Here is a 17288-nt window from a genome sequence, read left to right as displayed (position 1 = left end):
GCTAACAGAGCGCTGAATAATGCAGTGCCGGGCTCGTGAATATGATCCGCGCTGACACAGACTTGGCTCCCGCTGACCCGGACAGATATTGTGTCCATTGTGGCGTCTGGCTAGAAAAGCGCTGGCTCACGTTTCACATCCCAGAAATTAAAAGAGTCTGGAAAAATAAAAAGAAACGCACCGTTTCTCCAGAGCTCTCGCAGGAGCGTGATCAGCGTGAGCAGCGTGATCCCTGCCGCTATGGAGGAGTTCCACTCTCATTGCACCCACACACGACACGCGAAGACGTAGCGTTGTACACGTGGTCAATGTGGTTCGTGTATTTTATTTTACTTTGATTCATGCGACTTCAACAACACAGGTAAGACTGAGATAAGCCGATCATTTGTTTTCATGTACCTAAGTACATGCATGTTGTATATCTTGTATGTATGAATGTTGAACTTCTTTCGCACCGTACGTAGCCAACCGTGCTAATCGGAGGTGTGTATGGAACGTTATTAATTCAAATATGTTATTTTAATTGTTACCCTCATCATCATCATTGGCCATGATTCATCAACTGCTCATGGGGTGTATGCGCGTCTTTAAGCATTCGACGAAATCACCCTGAATGCACATGATTCTGGACAGATTCTGGACAGATTCTGGACAGAAGGTAAGCGGGCGTGAGCTTGGTTATTACTTGGATGGGTGGTCGCCAGGGCTTGTCAGGTGCTGTAGGTGTGAGGGTGTGCGATGGCCAGAGGACGGTGTTTAGTGTCCCCTCGTCGCACGCGTGGCCGGGTTCTCGTTCCCGGTAATTCGGCAATCGTCAAGTGACCGTCTGCAGACCCAGTGAGGCCCTCCTGGGTAAACACTTTGTATGAATGTTATTTGGTGTGAAGTATGGTTTTATACGCTTGTATGGTTGTTTGCTTGTTTGTTCTTATAGTCTTTGACGTATACAACAGAGCCCTTTGGGTTCTTAAAGGGTTTGCAAGACTAAAAAAACACGTGCTATGTATTCCTAGAGAACGGAATAAACAATTAACTTGAACAACAATTGCATTTTAATATGCATGCATGATGTGTAGAGTAGTAGTTAGTGACATGACGTCACTAACTACTACTCTACACATGCATAGTGACGTCATGTCACTAACTACTACTCCACACATGCATGATGTGTAGAGTAGTAGTTAGTGACGTCATGTCACTAACTACTACTCTATGCATGCATGATGTGTTTAGGTGAATGCTGTGTATGATAAACATTGTAAAAGTACACACCGAGCCGCTGCTCACAGTAAGTACATCGCTGTTCTCGTTGGCTCGGAAGCACTCTTGTCGAGTGGCACGGGCTGTTCTTTATTTGGGTGGCACGACTCCAATGACCCGAGTCCAGTTCCTGTGCACATCAACTCAGAGCCATCGCGTCTCCCTTTCCCCATGGGCAATGTTGCAGCACTCGCCTTTGTTCATGGCCCTGATCCAGTGGTGGATATGCTGCATTCCCATGGCAAGGGCCAGTTTGTTTGTGAGACAACCTTAGTTGACGTCCTACAGAGCGATACGTATTTTCGCAACCTCCGGAGGAATGATGGGCTAAGTTGAACCCCAACCGCTCACGACCTTCCAGATGCCCGTCAAGCGCCCATAACCACGGCACCAGCCTGTTACCGAATTCTTAAGCCGAAGATAATTTAATGTTAAGAGAGGGATTTTCTTTTTGTTCAATAATTTTTTTGATAAGTGAGACTTCGATTAACTGTCTTGCGAATAGAGGGATTTGCTGCGCTTGATGGATCGGATGGTGAAACAAATAAATATGTAATAAATCAGCGAGTTCTGTGCGGATAATATTTGGTTAATGGTTAATGCATTCCTCGACTTGCTGCACGTGACAATGTGCGCGCTCTGCTCGTGCTTGAGAACAGTCGAGACCACAGGCCCCTTCAACTCCAACTCGCAGGAGAAACCGTGGGCTTAGACAACACGAATTGAGAGTAAACAGCTCAGAGCAGTTTAATACGTAGGCTTTCGCGACCAATATCATCCATAACACAGGTTTTTTTTGGGTTACGCGATCTCACCCAAAAAAGCTGTATTATAGCTCTCAGAGCACCCACTCCACTCGTCATGACCGCCTCGCTCCGACTTTCCGCGTTTACCAATTTACTCTCCATTCAAATACTGTACAGATTAAGTCCTTCCAAGCTGCACGCGCCCGGTGATTGTTAAACACGTCCCACGTGACGCTGTCTTCGTTCATAAAGAACCGATTCTAATGAAGCGTGGGAGATCTCGGTGTGTGTGTACGCGAGTTCCGTGTGTGTATTCGAGCTGTGTGAACACATGTTTAACAGTAAAGATGAGCGCTTTGAGCGTTCTCATTTAAAAAAGAGAGATGACATCGTCATCCTCTCAGCCGACAAGGGCAATGCCACAGTCATTATGGACAAAACCACATACAATAAAAAAAAATTCAGGACCTACTTAATTGATGGTAGCTATACCAAAATTAAAAGAGATCCCTCCAACCGCCTCGTTTCGAAAACCAACAATATCACTGATTCGACATCTTTAATCGAACCAACCAAGCGGTTTTCTTTAAAACCCTCTGCTGCTAGATCATCCAGATTGTATGGCTTACCAAAATCCATAAAGAAGGTAGACCCCTTCGTCCAATCGTCTCCACCAATGACTCACCCACCTACAAACTGGCCCGATTTCTGTCTGAGACCTTACAACCATTCACTGGTAAGACCACCTCAGCTGTACTTAACTCAGCTCACTTGATATCGTTAATTAAGGATATCTCACTATCTCCAGGTGATTTTCTCGTTAGTTTTGATGTAGTCTTTTTGTTTACCAAAGTTCCTATGCCTGACACCATTGCAATCATTGAAGATTTGGTCCAACAAGAATTGAATGCTGATGTACTGGCCATGGTGAGACACTGCCTCACCAACACTTACTTCACCTGGAATGGAACTTTCTACAAACAAGTTGAAGGCACCCCAATGGATTCTCCCTTATCTCCAGTTGAGGCCAATGTTTTTATGGAATTTTTTTTAGACAGATGCCATCCAGGCATCCACTCTACGTCCGTCCTTGTGGAATAGGTACGTAGATGACACGTTCGTCATCTGGCCACATGGACGACCGGTTCTGAACCAATTCCTCAACCACATCAATTACATTCATCCAAATTTCGATTTAAAGCTTTCATGACTGCAAGGATTCATCTTCTTTGGTTCTTTCGGTAAAGTCACGTAGAATGAGAATAAAATAAGAAATTAATAAAATAAAAATAAAAATAACACAATAAAGCGCTGTAGCGCTGTCCTCCAGACATTCTCGTCCCTTCACCTGATGAAGGCCACTTGTGTTGTGGCCGAAACGTCATGAGAATTTTATTGTGTTATTTTATTTTACTCATTTATTATTTTATTCTCATTCTACGTGACTTTACTGAAAGAACCAAAGAAGATACATTCATCCAGCCATCAAATTCACCATGGAGGTGGAAAAGGATGGCAAGTTACCATTCTTGGATGTTTTAATTGAAAAGAGACCAAATGGCTCAATGGGACACTCTACAGGAAAGGCACCCATACAGATGCCTACCTAAAACCTGACTCCCACCACCATCCATCCCAGAAGAATTTCCTCATCAAAATTCTACACCATAGAGCTCTATGTATTTCTGATCATCATCACCTAGCCAGTGAACTGGAACACGTACACCAAGCTCTCAAGACGAATGGATATTCAGACTACACAATCCGTAAAGCTATCACCCCAACCATTGGGAAAGAACCATCTGAGGATCCAATCAAAACCATCACCTTGCCATACATAGCAGGGGTTACCAAAAATATTTAAAAAATCATGATCAAACACAAGATAGAGGTTCGATTTAACACAGTACATAAAATTCGTGATCTGATCTCATCCGTGAAGGATGTGATCCCTGACATGCAAGCTGTGTCTGCGGCAGTAGTTACATTGGGGAAACGAAGCGACATGTCTCGGACCGTGTTCATGAACATAAGGCAGATCTGAAACACGGTTGGACCAATACCTCGGCCGTAGCTGATCATTGTTTTAATGCGGTGGGCTCACGAAATTGATTTCTCTAAGACGAAGGTACTTTGCAAACCCACTGGCTATCAACAAAGATTTGTTCATAAAGCCATCCAGATATATAGACACAGATACAATTTCAACCGGGAAGATGGGTACAAACTGAACAATGATTGGAAGGACGTTGTTAACCAGTTTAAGTCATAACTGGCTGTGATGTTTCCATCCTACCTTCCGATGTTAATAGTTATTTTGGACTCTCTGGTTTTACATTAACAGGTTTAATGTATTTACATTAACAGGTTAAATGTCTCACTAACACAGCCACTGTTGCACGTTTTCCTCGATGTGGCGGTGGCTCTGCGATCTTACATTGACATGCTAATCTCTCACAATACAATGGCCACCTCCGCAGCTTCGTCGTCGTGGAGGTCGCTTTCCGATCTTACATTTATATGCAAATTTACCACATTAACATCACTAGCCCCGCCCACGTCGCTTATGACCCTTGGGCTACGCCCATTTGAAACCTTTAAAACATCCTGCCTCAGCAGCTTTCCTGCTATTTTTTATCCTGATGACGATTGCTTGTGTTGCGATCGAAACGTTGTAGTTTTTGTTATTTTTTGTTATTTTCTTTGAACCTATCTACGTGACTTTACCGAAAGACCCAAGAATATGATATCCACTTATTTGATTTAAAGAAAAATGAAAATTGATAGCATGACTAAATCTGCATGTTCTTCCAAAATATGTATCCGACTCGTGAACGCGATACATACTTACATCCTGTACATATGGTCAAACACAACGGTGAAACAAAGTTTAAGACGAAACCATCTACACGTGAGTACGTCCTGTATAGAGAAGTTGGGGCTTTGAAATGAGCAGCTGCTACGTGGATCACTACTACGGTCACAGAACCTTGAGTTGGTGGCGGCTTTGGGAGGCCTTCATCCAGTAGTGGATTGATCATGGGTGCTGCTGCTGATGAAGCTGCATATGGTGGAATCTATTCACTTAGAATTATAATCGGAAAGCTACTTTACTAAAACAACGATAACACGTAAATTAACAACACGAACTTCAGAACATCGGACGGCAGGAGTGGCCTTCAAATCGAACAATTCCATCGAGGGATGATACGCCGAGTTGCTCAACTTATACCAACACATTTATATTCGGGTAAGATTCTCCTTATTTATCCTATGTGGTATTGGCAGACCCGGTGACATCCTGTCACGAATGCGTGGGCGATATGAATAATTTGTTGTAAAGCGTGGATTTAATGCTTCAAATATTCGGCACATTGAAGCAATTCTCAGGTTAATATTAAAGAAACAGCTGATCGATGTTGAGTTATTGCCTCATTCTCTTTTCAGGCACTAAATTTAAATAAGTGAAAAAAAAATCTAATCTATTAGCAACATTTGTACAAATTTAGTGAAAAAGACATTTTGAAAGGAATTCCATTAGGCTCACCTCTATCTATACATTACCTCTTACTCATTTCCAATTTACCATTCAACTTTTAAGCAATACTTTTAGACCATCTGCCAAAGTCATTTTTAAAATTACTCGCTGTACTTTGCTGCTTTTCATGTTCGTCCAAACCCAAGCTGCCCACACAGTGAATCGCATTAGCCTCACATCCACGGTTGGCTACGTACGGTGCAAAATAAGTTCAACATACATGCAGTCTAAGTCATGAATGGTATGTAATAGAGGCGATTGCAGAATATAAATGTTCACTGTCTCTCGCCTCTGGAAAAGGCTTTGCTTTTTCAGAGATCTAAGCATTAACATTAAAGATTTATTGATAAACAGGTTATACTGAGTAATTAAAACCCACGTGTTTCGCGTTTAGTGGATTGGAATTCATCAGCTTCCACTCTTCACGAGAGGATGAAATTGATTTAATTTTAGAATTTTAACTCCTGCGTGTGTCTTTTGATTTTCACCACGTGTTGGTCGGCATAATGTCCGACGTTTTGCGCCATGTGCCGCATGCTTTTTCAGGAACCGAGGTCGGTTACACAGACTTAGCCATACACGCCGCGGTAACGTGGAATACTTCATGGGAATACGTGTTCATGGGAATACTTGTTCATGGGAATACGTGTTCATGGGAATACTTGTTTCATTTGAATATTTGTTCATGGGAATACTTGTTAATTTGAATACGTGTTCACGGGAATACTTGTTCATGGGGATACGTGTTCATGGGAATACTTGTTCATTTGAATACTTGTTCACGGGAATACGTGTTCAATGGGGATACGTGTTCATGGGAATACTTGTTAATTTGAATACTTGTTCATGGGAATACTTGTTCATGGGAATACTTCTTTATGGGCCGACTCAGAGCCACCGACGAGAGGTGTGCCACTAAATTCCACATTTCATTGGGGAGGAGGCAGGCACGCCACACGAGCCGCATACTTAACCACTCATGCGGCCAACGGGCGCCGTGTTCCAGGGGTCACATTGCTCGAGATGTGAAGCCACGGCTGTGTGCCGAGGCACAAAGGAAGCCTTTCCTGTCCGAAGCGCCCTCTGCTTGTCCCACGAGTCAACTCTGGAGACGGGGGCATCGTTTTGTCATCCTCGTGTCGCTGTTCTGCGCTGCCTCGTGCCCGTGCGAGGGGAGACTTCATCCCGATGGGCGCGACTGCTGCCTCGCTTTGTCTTCTCTCTCTCAAACGATTACAAACACCCCCCCCCCCCCACTCCTAAAAGCAGTCCCCATTTTTGGTTTTCTAAATACATAAAGGCAAGCCATTGAATTTGTATTCCGTTTAAACATCAGAGTCCAACATCAATGTGGATTAATATCTGAAATATTTTTTGGGAATTTGCTCAACCTCCATCATACGGTCCTGTCTGTACCAGCGTTGGAAAGTCCACAGTCCTATGGCAGGGATCAGGATTTCCACACGACAGGTGCATCTTAGCTATCCAGACGACGATGATGACTGCATGGATGATGATCGTAATGTGATGTCATCCAGGATGTGAACCCATGGCCTCTCAACAGTAATAAAACATTTACAGCCCTTTGTCAACCCATTGCTGAATAAAGGTATCCCACCGCCGCGTCAGTCAAGGGGGTTGTTTGACCATACTTCACCACGCTAGTCCGTGCGGGATGGTCAAGGGTTCATACGTTACTCGACAGTGATGTTAGCCGTGGCTGGGGACCGAACTCAGGCCGCTGGGTTCATCGTGCAGTGCGCTGACCGCACAGCCACGATCACGCACGATGCGCCCCATCTCAGAAGCTCAGCGGGTTAGAACCTGCTGGTGCATGTCACGTCTTAGGAGGTTACTTCCATAGCTGTGCTCCCCTCCTTCATCAACCCGCGCAGACCAGCGTGGTGAAGTATGGTAAACCCCCCCCCTCCCCGCACAATCCGCACAACATGGGGAGGCCCTCATCCAGCAGTGCACTGGCAAAGGGCTATCTATAAACGGACGGTACGTGCACTGTGTGTGTGTATTATGTTGAACTTCTATCGCACCGTGCGTAGTCAACCGTGCTTTTGTGTCCTCACTTAGGCAGAGCTCCGCAGTGAACATCAGCCGTGTGACGTCTCAGCCTCCCTCTCGACACTGCAGGAGGAGGAGGAGGGTGAGTGATGCCCATGACCCCTTCTTCACGAGTCGCCGTCGTCATTATTGTGTTTGACTGCCACATCGCTTCGACAGTTTGCGCCGACCACAACCCCTTGGCCAGGGTGCGTTGGGGGGGGGGGGTGCGCGAACTCTCCGAGGACGATCGGTGGCGTCTGCGTGTCCGGGCAGTCTCTGCCTGGACTCGTGGCGACGTCGGCGTCGATCCACGCAGCCCCCTTCACAGCTCATCTTCGACTCTGGTGTCCATCGATCTTCAGCATCCGCACTCTGCACCGTGCAGCAGATGAACTAAGATTGCCATGCACGCGGTCCTCTCTCAGTAGCGTGCACTGCTGCATGAGGACCTAACGAACATTTGCAGCAATTGTGAGAATTAAGATTACAATTGTAGTCACAGTCGTTGTCCATTACAGAAATAATAATTATTTACAGATGTTTGTCAATTCACTTTTGGATGAAGGCCTTTCCTCACCGTGTCATTCATGGAGGTCGTCTGGCCATACTTCACCATGCTGGTCAGTGCGAGTTGATGAAGGGGGGCACCCAGAACCAGTCCAGAAAGCACTCGCCACTGATGTTAGCCGTGACCGGGAATCGAACTCAGACGACCGTGTTTATTTATAGCGCATCGCACTAACCACACTGCACCACAGCTTCCCCTACATGATGGCATGCACTGCATTTGGCTGTCATTGTCTAGTAAGTGGACTGGTGGACGATACAATTATACATAACAACACCATACTCAAGACAATACCATATTAGGTCTACGCAGTGCCGGATTATCCTAGAAGCTAAAGTAGCTACATATGCTGCGGGCCCCGCACTAAATGCTTTCAAGCTATCAATTCCGGTTCAGTGATTCTGCACTTGCTCTATTACTATAGTACTATACCGCCTTCAACTGTTATGAACGACTGGGTGTTTAAGGTTAGCGATTTGTCGTATTATCTGGCTGTTTCGCAATTGAAAAAATACAATTACTTTACTATGCAAGTAAAAAATGTGTTTTTTTAATATTTAAGTGTTTTTTAAAATTCAATTTAGGGCCCTTTTATAACATATGCAACAGGCCCCGCACTAGATTAATCCGGCACTGGGTCTACGGTGATACTATTGCCGGCTTGTTGGATGCCCATTCCTTTGGGATCGCAGTAAATAGGCGCGGCGAATTTTCATCCAACAGTTGGCGCTACTTCTCTGGCGGTGGCCACAGATCACTCCGCGCGAGTCGCCTGGGACATCCTCCTCGCGTGCACTTGCTGCTATTGTCTCCCGGTGCACGTCGATGACTTCTATTTTAAGATCTGCATATTTAGTTCCACCCAGTATTTTCTTTTATCGTGTTGTTCGTGTCTTTTTACGTTCACTTAAAAAAAACATGGCATTTGTAAATACCCACATTTCATTCTGATACGATGTGCAATCCTCCTAAAACAGGTTTAGTGACCTCGCAAGGGCGATTGGCTCATAAAGGAATGCGAACACCCTTTGAGGTCGAGGGGATGGGGGGAGAGGTGGTAAGCGGTGTGGTGTCTGAGTGCAGCACGCACAACGACTCACAGCCGTGCGATCATTGCCATTGCATCACAACACCTGCACGGGCGTCCGCTGATAAGAGAGCCTTGTTTTGAGACAGGAAATGGGCGGTTTGGTAATTACAGGTGAATCCACATTCTCTCGGTCCTAGTAAACGCGTGCGAGGTTGTTCATTGTAATGACCCTGTATTGGTGATTGTGTGTAATGTATCACCGCAATGTTTGACCTGGATTCACCACCACAGCACCCCCTTTCTAAGAAGTGGCTCAAGGGGTTGAAGGGAGTCGCATCAAGAGTCGAGATCACGTCGAGACGGGAGACTGTCGGAAGGGAAGGTGAGATTTAGAACTCGTGGGGAAACTCTGCAGGAAGCTACTCCTGAGATGGAGTACCAGCTCGGGCTGAACGATTAATCGATTTCAAATTGAAATCGCAATTTGAAACAATGCGATTAGCAAATCGCAAAGGCTGCGATTTTTTGCGATTTGAAAGGTCCTATTATTGGAATTGTTTTATTTTTTATTATAACTTTATTCATTTGACTTAACAATTGTTCTATGTTTGGTTGTTCTATACTCTTTGGTTCTATTGGGTAAAGTCACGTAGGTGAAAATAAAGTAACAAAAAATCACGACGTTTCGGCCACAACACAAGCGGCCTTCATCAGGTGAAGGGACGAGACTGTCTGGAGGACAGTGCTGGAGTGGGAGAAGCCACGCTTAGATCACGACCTTTAAGCTGTGTGAGAAGAAAAACACAAAGCGCCTTGACAAAGGAATTAGCATATAATTTAACATTGAAATGGCTCATTGAAATAGCTAAGTTAAAGTATACACATCCGCAGAGGTACCCCTTGACAAAGGAATTAGCATAGAATTTAGCATTGAAATAGCTGAGTGATTAGCTTGTAACTGGTCACAGAAATAGCTATGTTAAAGTCAGAGCATATACATTCACCGAGGCACCTAGTACTCATCAAACAGGAGAATTTAGCGAAACACAACCACGCTCAGACAGCGGACCTTTAAACTGTGTGCGAGCAAACCAGGTGTTCTGACAAATAAATTAGCATAAACATTAGCATTTGATTGGCGGATTTTAGGAAAGAGGTGGTGTACGTGCCGGTGGACTTGCCGTTTGGCGCGGGGGAAGGGGGGGAGTTTACCTATTGATGGTGTAAAAAGGGAATTTATAAGAGCTGCGAAAGTTTGGGGTACCACTACTTGAAAAATGTACTGTACCATTGAAATTAGTTTAATGTTTAGTTCGATTTAGAACATCTTTCCAATAGTTGCTTAATTTGAAACCATCCTCTCGGTTGAAATTGTGTCTGTGTTTGTAGATCTGAATTGCTTCATGAACAAATCTCTGATAAAAGCCCGTGGGTTTGCAAAGAACCTTGGTATCGGAGAAAATTATATCGTGATCCCCCACAGCGTTGTAACAGTGATCAGCCACGGCAGAAGAATTCGTTTTGCTGTGTTTCAAATCTGATTTGTGCTCGCGGATTCGGTCAGAGACATGTCGCTTTGTCTCACCGATATAGCAATCACCGCAGGTACAACTCAATTTGTAAACCCCGGGGTACTGTAAATCAGGAATGACATCCTTCACGGATGGGATCAGATCACGAATTTTGTGTACTGTATTGAACCGGACCTGGATCTTGTGTTTGTTTAGAATTCTCACTTGCAAGACCGCCTCAGCAGTACTTAACTCAGCCCAATTGGTCTCTATGGTCAAAGATGTTGTACTGTCCCCTGACGATATCCTTGTCAGCTTCGATGTGGTCTCTTTGTTCACCAAGGTCCCAGTACCTGATACCATTGAAATAATTGAAAATTTGGTCCAACATGGACTAGACCCCGAAACACCTGCACTGGTTAGACACTGCCTCAACAATACCTACTTTACTTGGAATGGCTCCGTCTACAAACAAAATGAGGGTACCCCCATGGGATCCCCCTTATCACCAGTGATAGCCAATATTTTCATGGAGAAATTTGAATCAGACGCCATCCAGACTTCCACCCTCAGACCTTCCCTGTGGAAGAGATATGTGGATGACACTTTCGTCATTTGGCCACATGGCCTCCCAGCTCTGAACCTTTTCCTACACCACATCAATTCCAGACATCCCGCCATCAAATTCACCATGGAAGTGGAGAAAGATGGCAAGCCACCATTCTTAGATGTTCTGTTTGAGAGAAGACCTGATGGCTCATTGGGGCATTCTGTCTACAGGAAACCCACCCACACAGATTCCTACTTGAAACCTGATTCCCACCACCACCCAGCCCAAAATAATTCTCTCATCAAAACTTTATACCATAGGGCTCATTGCATTTCGGACCAACACCACCTGACCAGTGAATTAAAACATGTACACCTGGCCCTCAAAAGGAATGGTTACTCTGACCGTACCATCCGCCAAGCTGTCTCTCCCTCCATACAGAAACAACCACTTGATACTCCGGTCAAAACCATCACACTTCCATATATAGCAGGCGTTACTAAAAAGATTTCCAAAATTCTAAACAAACACAAGATCCAGGTCCGGTTCAATACAGTACACAAAATTCGTGATCTGATCCCATCCGTGAAGGATGTCATTCCTGATTTACAGTACCCCAGGGTTTACGAATTGAGTTGTACCTGCGGTGATTGCTATATCGGTGAGACAAAGCGACATGTCTCTGACCGAATTCGCGAGCACAAATCAGATTTGAAACACGGCAAAACGAATTCTTCTGCCGTGGCTGATCACTGTTACAACGCTGTGGGGGATCACGATATAATTTTCTCCGATACCAAGGTTCTTTGCAAACCCACGGGTTTTTATCAGAGATTTGTTCATGAAGCAATTCAGATCTACAAACACAGACACAATTTCAACCGAGAGGATGGTTTCAAATTAAGCAGCCATTGGAAAGATGTTCTAAATCGAACTAAACATTAAACTAATTTCAATGGTACAGTATATTTTTCAAGTAGTGGTACCCCAAACTTTCGCAGCTCTTATAAATTCCCTTTTCACACCATCAATAGGTAAACTCCCCCTCCCCCCCTTCCCCGCGCCAAACGGCAAGTCCACCGGCACATACACCACCTCTTTCCTAAAATCCGCCAATCAAATGCTAATTTTTATGCTAATTTCTTTGTCAGAACACCTTGTTTGCTCGCACACAGTTTAAAGGTCCGCTGTCTGAGCGTGGTTGTGTTTCGCGAAATTCTCCTGTTGGATGAGTACTAGGTGCCTCGGTGAATGTATATGCTCTGACTTTAAAATAGCTATTTCTGTGACCAGTTACAAGCTAATCACTCAGCTATTTCAATGCTAAATTCTATGCTAATTCCTTTGTCAAGGGGTACCTCTGCGGATGTGTATACCTTAACTTAGCTATTTCAATGAGCCATTTCAATGCTAAATTATATGCTAATTCCTTTGTCAAGGCGCTTGGTGTTTTTCTTATCACACAGCTTAAAGGTCGTGATCTAAGCGTGGCTTCTCCCACTCCAGCGCTGTCCTCCAGACAGTCTCGTCCCTTCACCTGATGAAGGCCGTTTGTGTTGTGGCAGAAACGTCGTGATTTTTTGTTATTTTATTTTCACTTACGTGACTTTACCCAATAGAACCAAAGAGTATGGATCCTAGCAGTCACGAAAGCTTTAAATCTAGAATTGGTTGTTCTATGTCAATTAAAGCATTTTAATAAATACAGCTTGGAAGCAATTCATATATTTTAAGTTTTCATCCTTGCATTAGAATAAAGAGGGCAGTTCATATTTTGATGGCATCACGTGGTAATGCTCCATCACGTGTTTTATATCTATTACACAGTGAATATTGAACTGCAGCTTGACTTTAAAAAAATTAATCGCAATTTGATATTTTCCACAAATCGTTCAACCCTCGTACCAGGCTGCTCAAGTATCAGAGTCGCTGAACTCCGCTGTGAATGTGCCGAAACATTCACATAGCGATGTTGTATACATCCAGCTATTGTACAGTACTCGACTGTATATCTATGCGTACGTTTGTAAATTGTGTCTGCCTGCAAGCCATCGTTATGCTTCAACAGAAATGAGGCGAATGTTGCCAATTGTGGCTTTATTGGAGTCGCGATGAAGGTTGGAGCGCCACGGGATCGCTTCGTCGACTCCGCATTTGGAGAACAATGACGATGGCTGTTCAGCCTCGGTCAATCGTCTGTCAATCATGTTGGCGTTCATCTCACGGCCAGCTCCACCGATCATCTTGGCCTCGTGGCCGGCAAAACGAGTACCACTTTTGGGAAGTCAAAAGTGGTTGCCTCCGATCTACAATATGGCCCCTGTCACAGAAATGTGGAACTTCCACCGAGTGGCTTCGTTAGAGTCGACAGTTGCCCGATGCTTATTCTTGAGCAAGGAGACGCTTTGAGTTTGGCAGCTATCGTCGCAGGCAATCGATGCAAGATTCCCTCTCTCTACGCGGGTTCTGTTTGTGCGATTCGCTGTATATCGAGGCTTACCTATTTTTAATCCAAATGTCGTCACGCTATGCGGTTTGAATTCACTGGTATGTGGTCGAACGTGGGACAACATTGTGTGTGTGTACTGTGTGCGCGACTTGGCAGGCAGCTGTCTTAACAGGTAAAACCCATTGCCCAGGGTTATCGGTTAACTGGACTCACCACACGGACACTATTCAATTATGAAGTTCACGGTACGCGATTATCCCCAAATCATCTCCCTTCGTCGGACCGATTCGCTTCAGTGATTCGCCGCACAATCACCTCGCCCCGCCCCTCTCCCCACCTCGCCCCGCCCCTCTCCCCACCTCGCCCCGCCCCTCTCCCCACCAGCCCCTCTCCCCACCCCGCCCCTCTCCCCACCTCGCCCCGCCCCTCTCCCCACCTCGCCTCGCACCTCTCCCCACCTCGCCCCGCCCCTCTCCCCACCTCGCCCCTCTCCCCACCTCGCCCCTCTCCCCACCTCGCCACGCCCCTCTCCCCACCTCGCCCCGCCCCTCTCCCCACCTCGCCCCGCCCCTCTCCCGCTAGAATCCACCCCGCGTCCCCCCCGTCTCTCAGGAAGGCGTCGTGCGTTGAATTAAAAACACGAAGAGGGTGGGAGTCATTTAATTTTCCGGAATTTGATAGATTTTCATTGTTAATTAAACTCACCGCTGATGTCATAAGAGATGTGCACGTGCCCGACCTCGTGGCCAAGTCATCACGATACCTGCACACAGCTCAATTACAGCCATCCGCGTCTGGTAGACGGCTGCATTCTTTAGGCCTACTGCTATTGAACGTTTCGCTCCGTATTGAGTGGTGTAACTTGTTGATTTTGTCTTTCTCAAAAGGAATCGATTCTGCCCTTGCTCACCGCGTTAGCTCATCACGTTCGTCCTAATCCTCCCTCCGGCAATAAATAAGTGGTTGTCGGTTTTGTCACTCCAAGTACAAACATGTTTGCTGAAGCTGCATAATGTCGCTAAAGATTACGATGTAAACGAAAGCGAGTCGTTTAGAACTTTAGACTGACCTCTTCTGGCTTGGGTGCCAATGGTGATCTCACTCAACCGCAAGTCCCAAGTATATGAGTTCACTACAAAGTTGCGTGTCGACTCAATAATCCCTCCAAGGCTACACACAACAAGTATCACCTTTGTGGTAGAAGATTATTGTCCACCGATGGTTAGACTGGCTCCCACCATGGGAATATGGAATTTCCACACCGGGCTCAGAGCTACCAGCAGCGTGTGGTGAGTGTCACTCTGGAGCGAATGCCGTACTGGCTATATGTGTGTAGTGCTGTGTACTGTGTTGAGTGTACTGTGTGGTGTGTAGTACTGTGTGTGCTGTGTGTGTGTAGTACTTTGTGTGTACTGTGTGGTGTGTGTGTGTGCTGTGTGTAGTACTGTGTGTGTGTAGTGCTGTGTACTGTGTTGAGTGTACTGTGTGGTGTGTGTGCTGTGTGTGTACTGTGTGTGTGCTGTGTGTACTGTGTGTAGTACTTTGTGCTGTGTGTGTACTGTGTGGTGTGTGTGTGCTGTGTGTAGTACTGTGTGTGTACTGTGTGTGTGTAGTGCTGTGTACTGTGTTGAGTGTACTGTGTGGTTTGTGTGTGCTGTGTGTGTGCTGTGTGTAGTATTGCGTGCTGTGTGTACTGTGTGTGTGTACTGTGTGGTGTGTCTGCTGTGTGTGTGCTGTGTGTGTACTGTGTGTGTGCAGTGTGCTGTGTGTGTGTAGTGCTGTGTGTAGTATTGCGTGCTGTGTGTATACTGTTTGTGTGTAGTGTGCTGTGTGTGTGTAATGCTGTGTGTGTAGTACTGTGTGCTGTGTGTGTGTGGTATACTGTGTGTATTGCTGTGTACTGTGTTGAGTGTACTGTGTGGTGTGTGTGCTGTGTGTGTACTGTGTGTGTGCAGTGTGCTGTGTGTGTGTGTAGTGCTGTGTGTAGTACTTTGTGCTGTGTGTGTACTGTGTGTGTGTAGTGTGCTGTGTGTAGAGCTGTGCGTGTGTAGTGTGATGTGTGTGTAGTGTGCTGTGTCTGTGTGTAGTGCTGTGTGTGTAGTACTGTGTGTGTAGTACTGTGTGCTGTGTGTGTGTGGTGTACTGTGTGCAGTGCTGTGTGTGTGTAGTGTGATGTGTGTGTAGTGCTGTGTGTAGTGCTGTGTGGTGTACTTTGTGTAGTGGTGTGTGGTGTACTGTGTGTTGTACTGTGTAGTGTGCTGTATGTGCTGTGTGGTGTGCTGTGTGTGTAGTGCTGTGTGTGTGTCCTGTGTGTGTGGCTGTCGCCTGATGAAGCTAGTTGTAATTACTGGCGAAACGTCGTACTCTGATTGTAAATGTTGTGGCTTGGCTCTCCAACACACCGGTTAGTGCTGTACTAGTGACGAATTGGCCACGTTCTGTTGACGTGATAACCCTTACTAGTTGGCTGTGTCGGGTGGTGGCGGGTCTAACGACACATTTATATATTTACGGCTGTGTTTACTCTGTGTAGAGACATTTTTGTGTGCTTAATATAAAAATCTGTGCGCGATATTGACACGAGTGTAGTAGTGTGGACGCTCTCTGTTTGTTTCGTGTCGCCTAGCGACGGGAACCCGAGGGAGGGAGGGGGAGGGGTGTTGGCGACCTCAGGAGGGGGGGGGGGGCACATGATGTTGTTGGGGGGGAGGGGCGGGGTGGGGGCGGGAGAGGGGCGGGGGGGGGCAGCCCCCGGCGAGAGCGCGGAGCGGCGTGGTGAGTGGCGTCGGTGAGCGAGTGGGGAGGCCCCCCCCCTCGCCTCCTCCCCCCTCCTCCCCCCTCCTCCTCCCCCCCCTCCTCCTCCCCCCCTCCTCCTCCCCCCTCCCCCCCCCTCCCCTCCCCCCTCCCCTCCCCTCCCCCCTCCCCCCCCTCTCCCTCCCCCCTCCCCCCTCCTCCCCCCTCCCCCCCTCCCCCCCCCTCCCCTCCCCCCCTCCCCCCCCCCCCCCCTCCCCCCTCCCCCCCCTCCCCCCCACCTCCCCCCCTCCCCCCCCCACTTCCCCCACCTCCCCCACCTCCCCCCCCACCTCCCCCCCCCCACATCCCCCCCCCACCTCCCCCACCTCCCCCCCCACCTCCCCACCCCCACCTCCCCCACCTCCCCCCCCCCACCTCCCTCCCCTCCTCCCCCCCTCCCTCCCCCCCTCCCCCCCTCCCTCCCCCCCTCCCCTCCTCCCTCCCCTCCTCCCCCCTCCCCTCCTCCCTCCCCTCCTCCCTCCCCCCCTCCCTCCCCTCCCCCCCTCCCTCCCTCCCCCCCTCCCTCCCCTCCCCCCTCCTCCCTCCCCTCCCCTCCCTCCCTCCCCTCCCCTCCCTCCCCTCCTCCCTCCCCTCCCTCCCCCTCCTCCCTCCCTCCCCTCCCTCCCCTCCTCCCTCCCCTCCCTCCCCTCCCCTCCCCTCCCTCCCCTCCCCTCCTCCCTACCCTCCCTCCCTCCCCTTCCCCCCCTCCCCTCCCCTCCTCCCTCCCCTCCCTCCCCTCCTCCCTCCCCTCCCCTCCCCTCCTCTCGCCCCCCCCTCCTCTCGCC

At 47.4% G+C, this 17288-nt stretch overlaps 2 protein-coding genes across 2 annotated transcripts in view; both read left to right on the top strand.

Annotated features, from left to right (window-relative positions):
• LOC116947418 (endosome/lysosome-associated apoptosis and autophagy regulator family member 2-like) overlaps positions 1 to 17288 on the top strand; it is a 303120-nt gene that overhangs the window by 79196 nt on the left and 206636 nt on the right. The gene's annotated exons all lie outside the window — the stretch shown is intronic.
• LOC116947417 (uncharacterized) overlaps positions 1 to 17288 on the top strand; it is a 52127-nt gene that overhangs the window by 9128 nt on the left and 25711 nt on the right. The window contains exon 2 of the mRNA XM_076070595.1: positions 7630 to 7702. Within this exon, the coding sequence (XP_075926710.1) occupies positions 7630 to 7702 (73 nt within the window). The remainder of the gene's footprint in view (positions 1 to 7629; positions 7703 to 17288) is intronic.

The sequence above is a fragment of the Petromyzon marinus genome, chromosome 30 (genome assembly GCF_048934315.1).
Source record: "Petromyzon marinus isolate PM22_M1 ecotype Great Lakes invasive population chromosome 30, UKy_Petmar_22M1.pri1.0, whole genome shotgun sequence".
NCBI lineage: Eukaryota > Metazoa > Chordata > Hyperoartia > Petromyzontiformes > Petromyzontidae > Petromyzon > Petromyzon marinus.
This window is presented reverse-complemented; position numbering and strand designations above follow the sequence as displayed.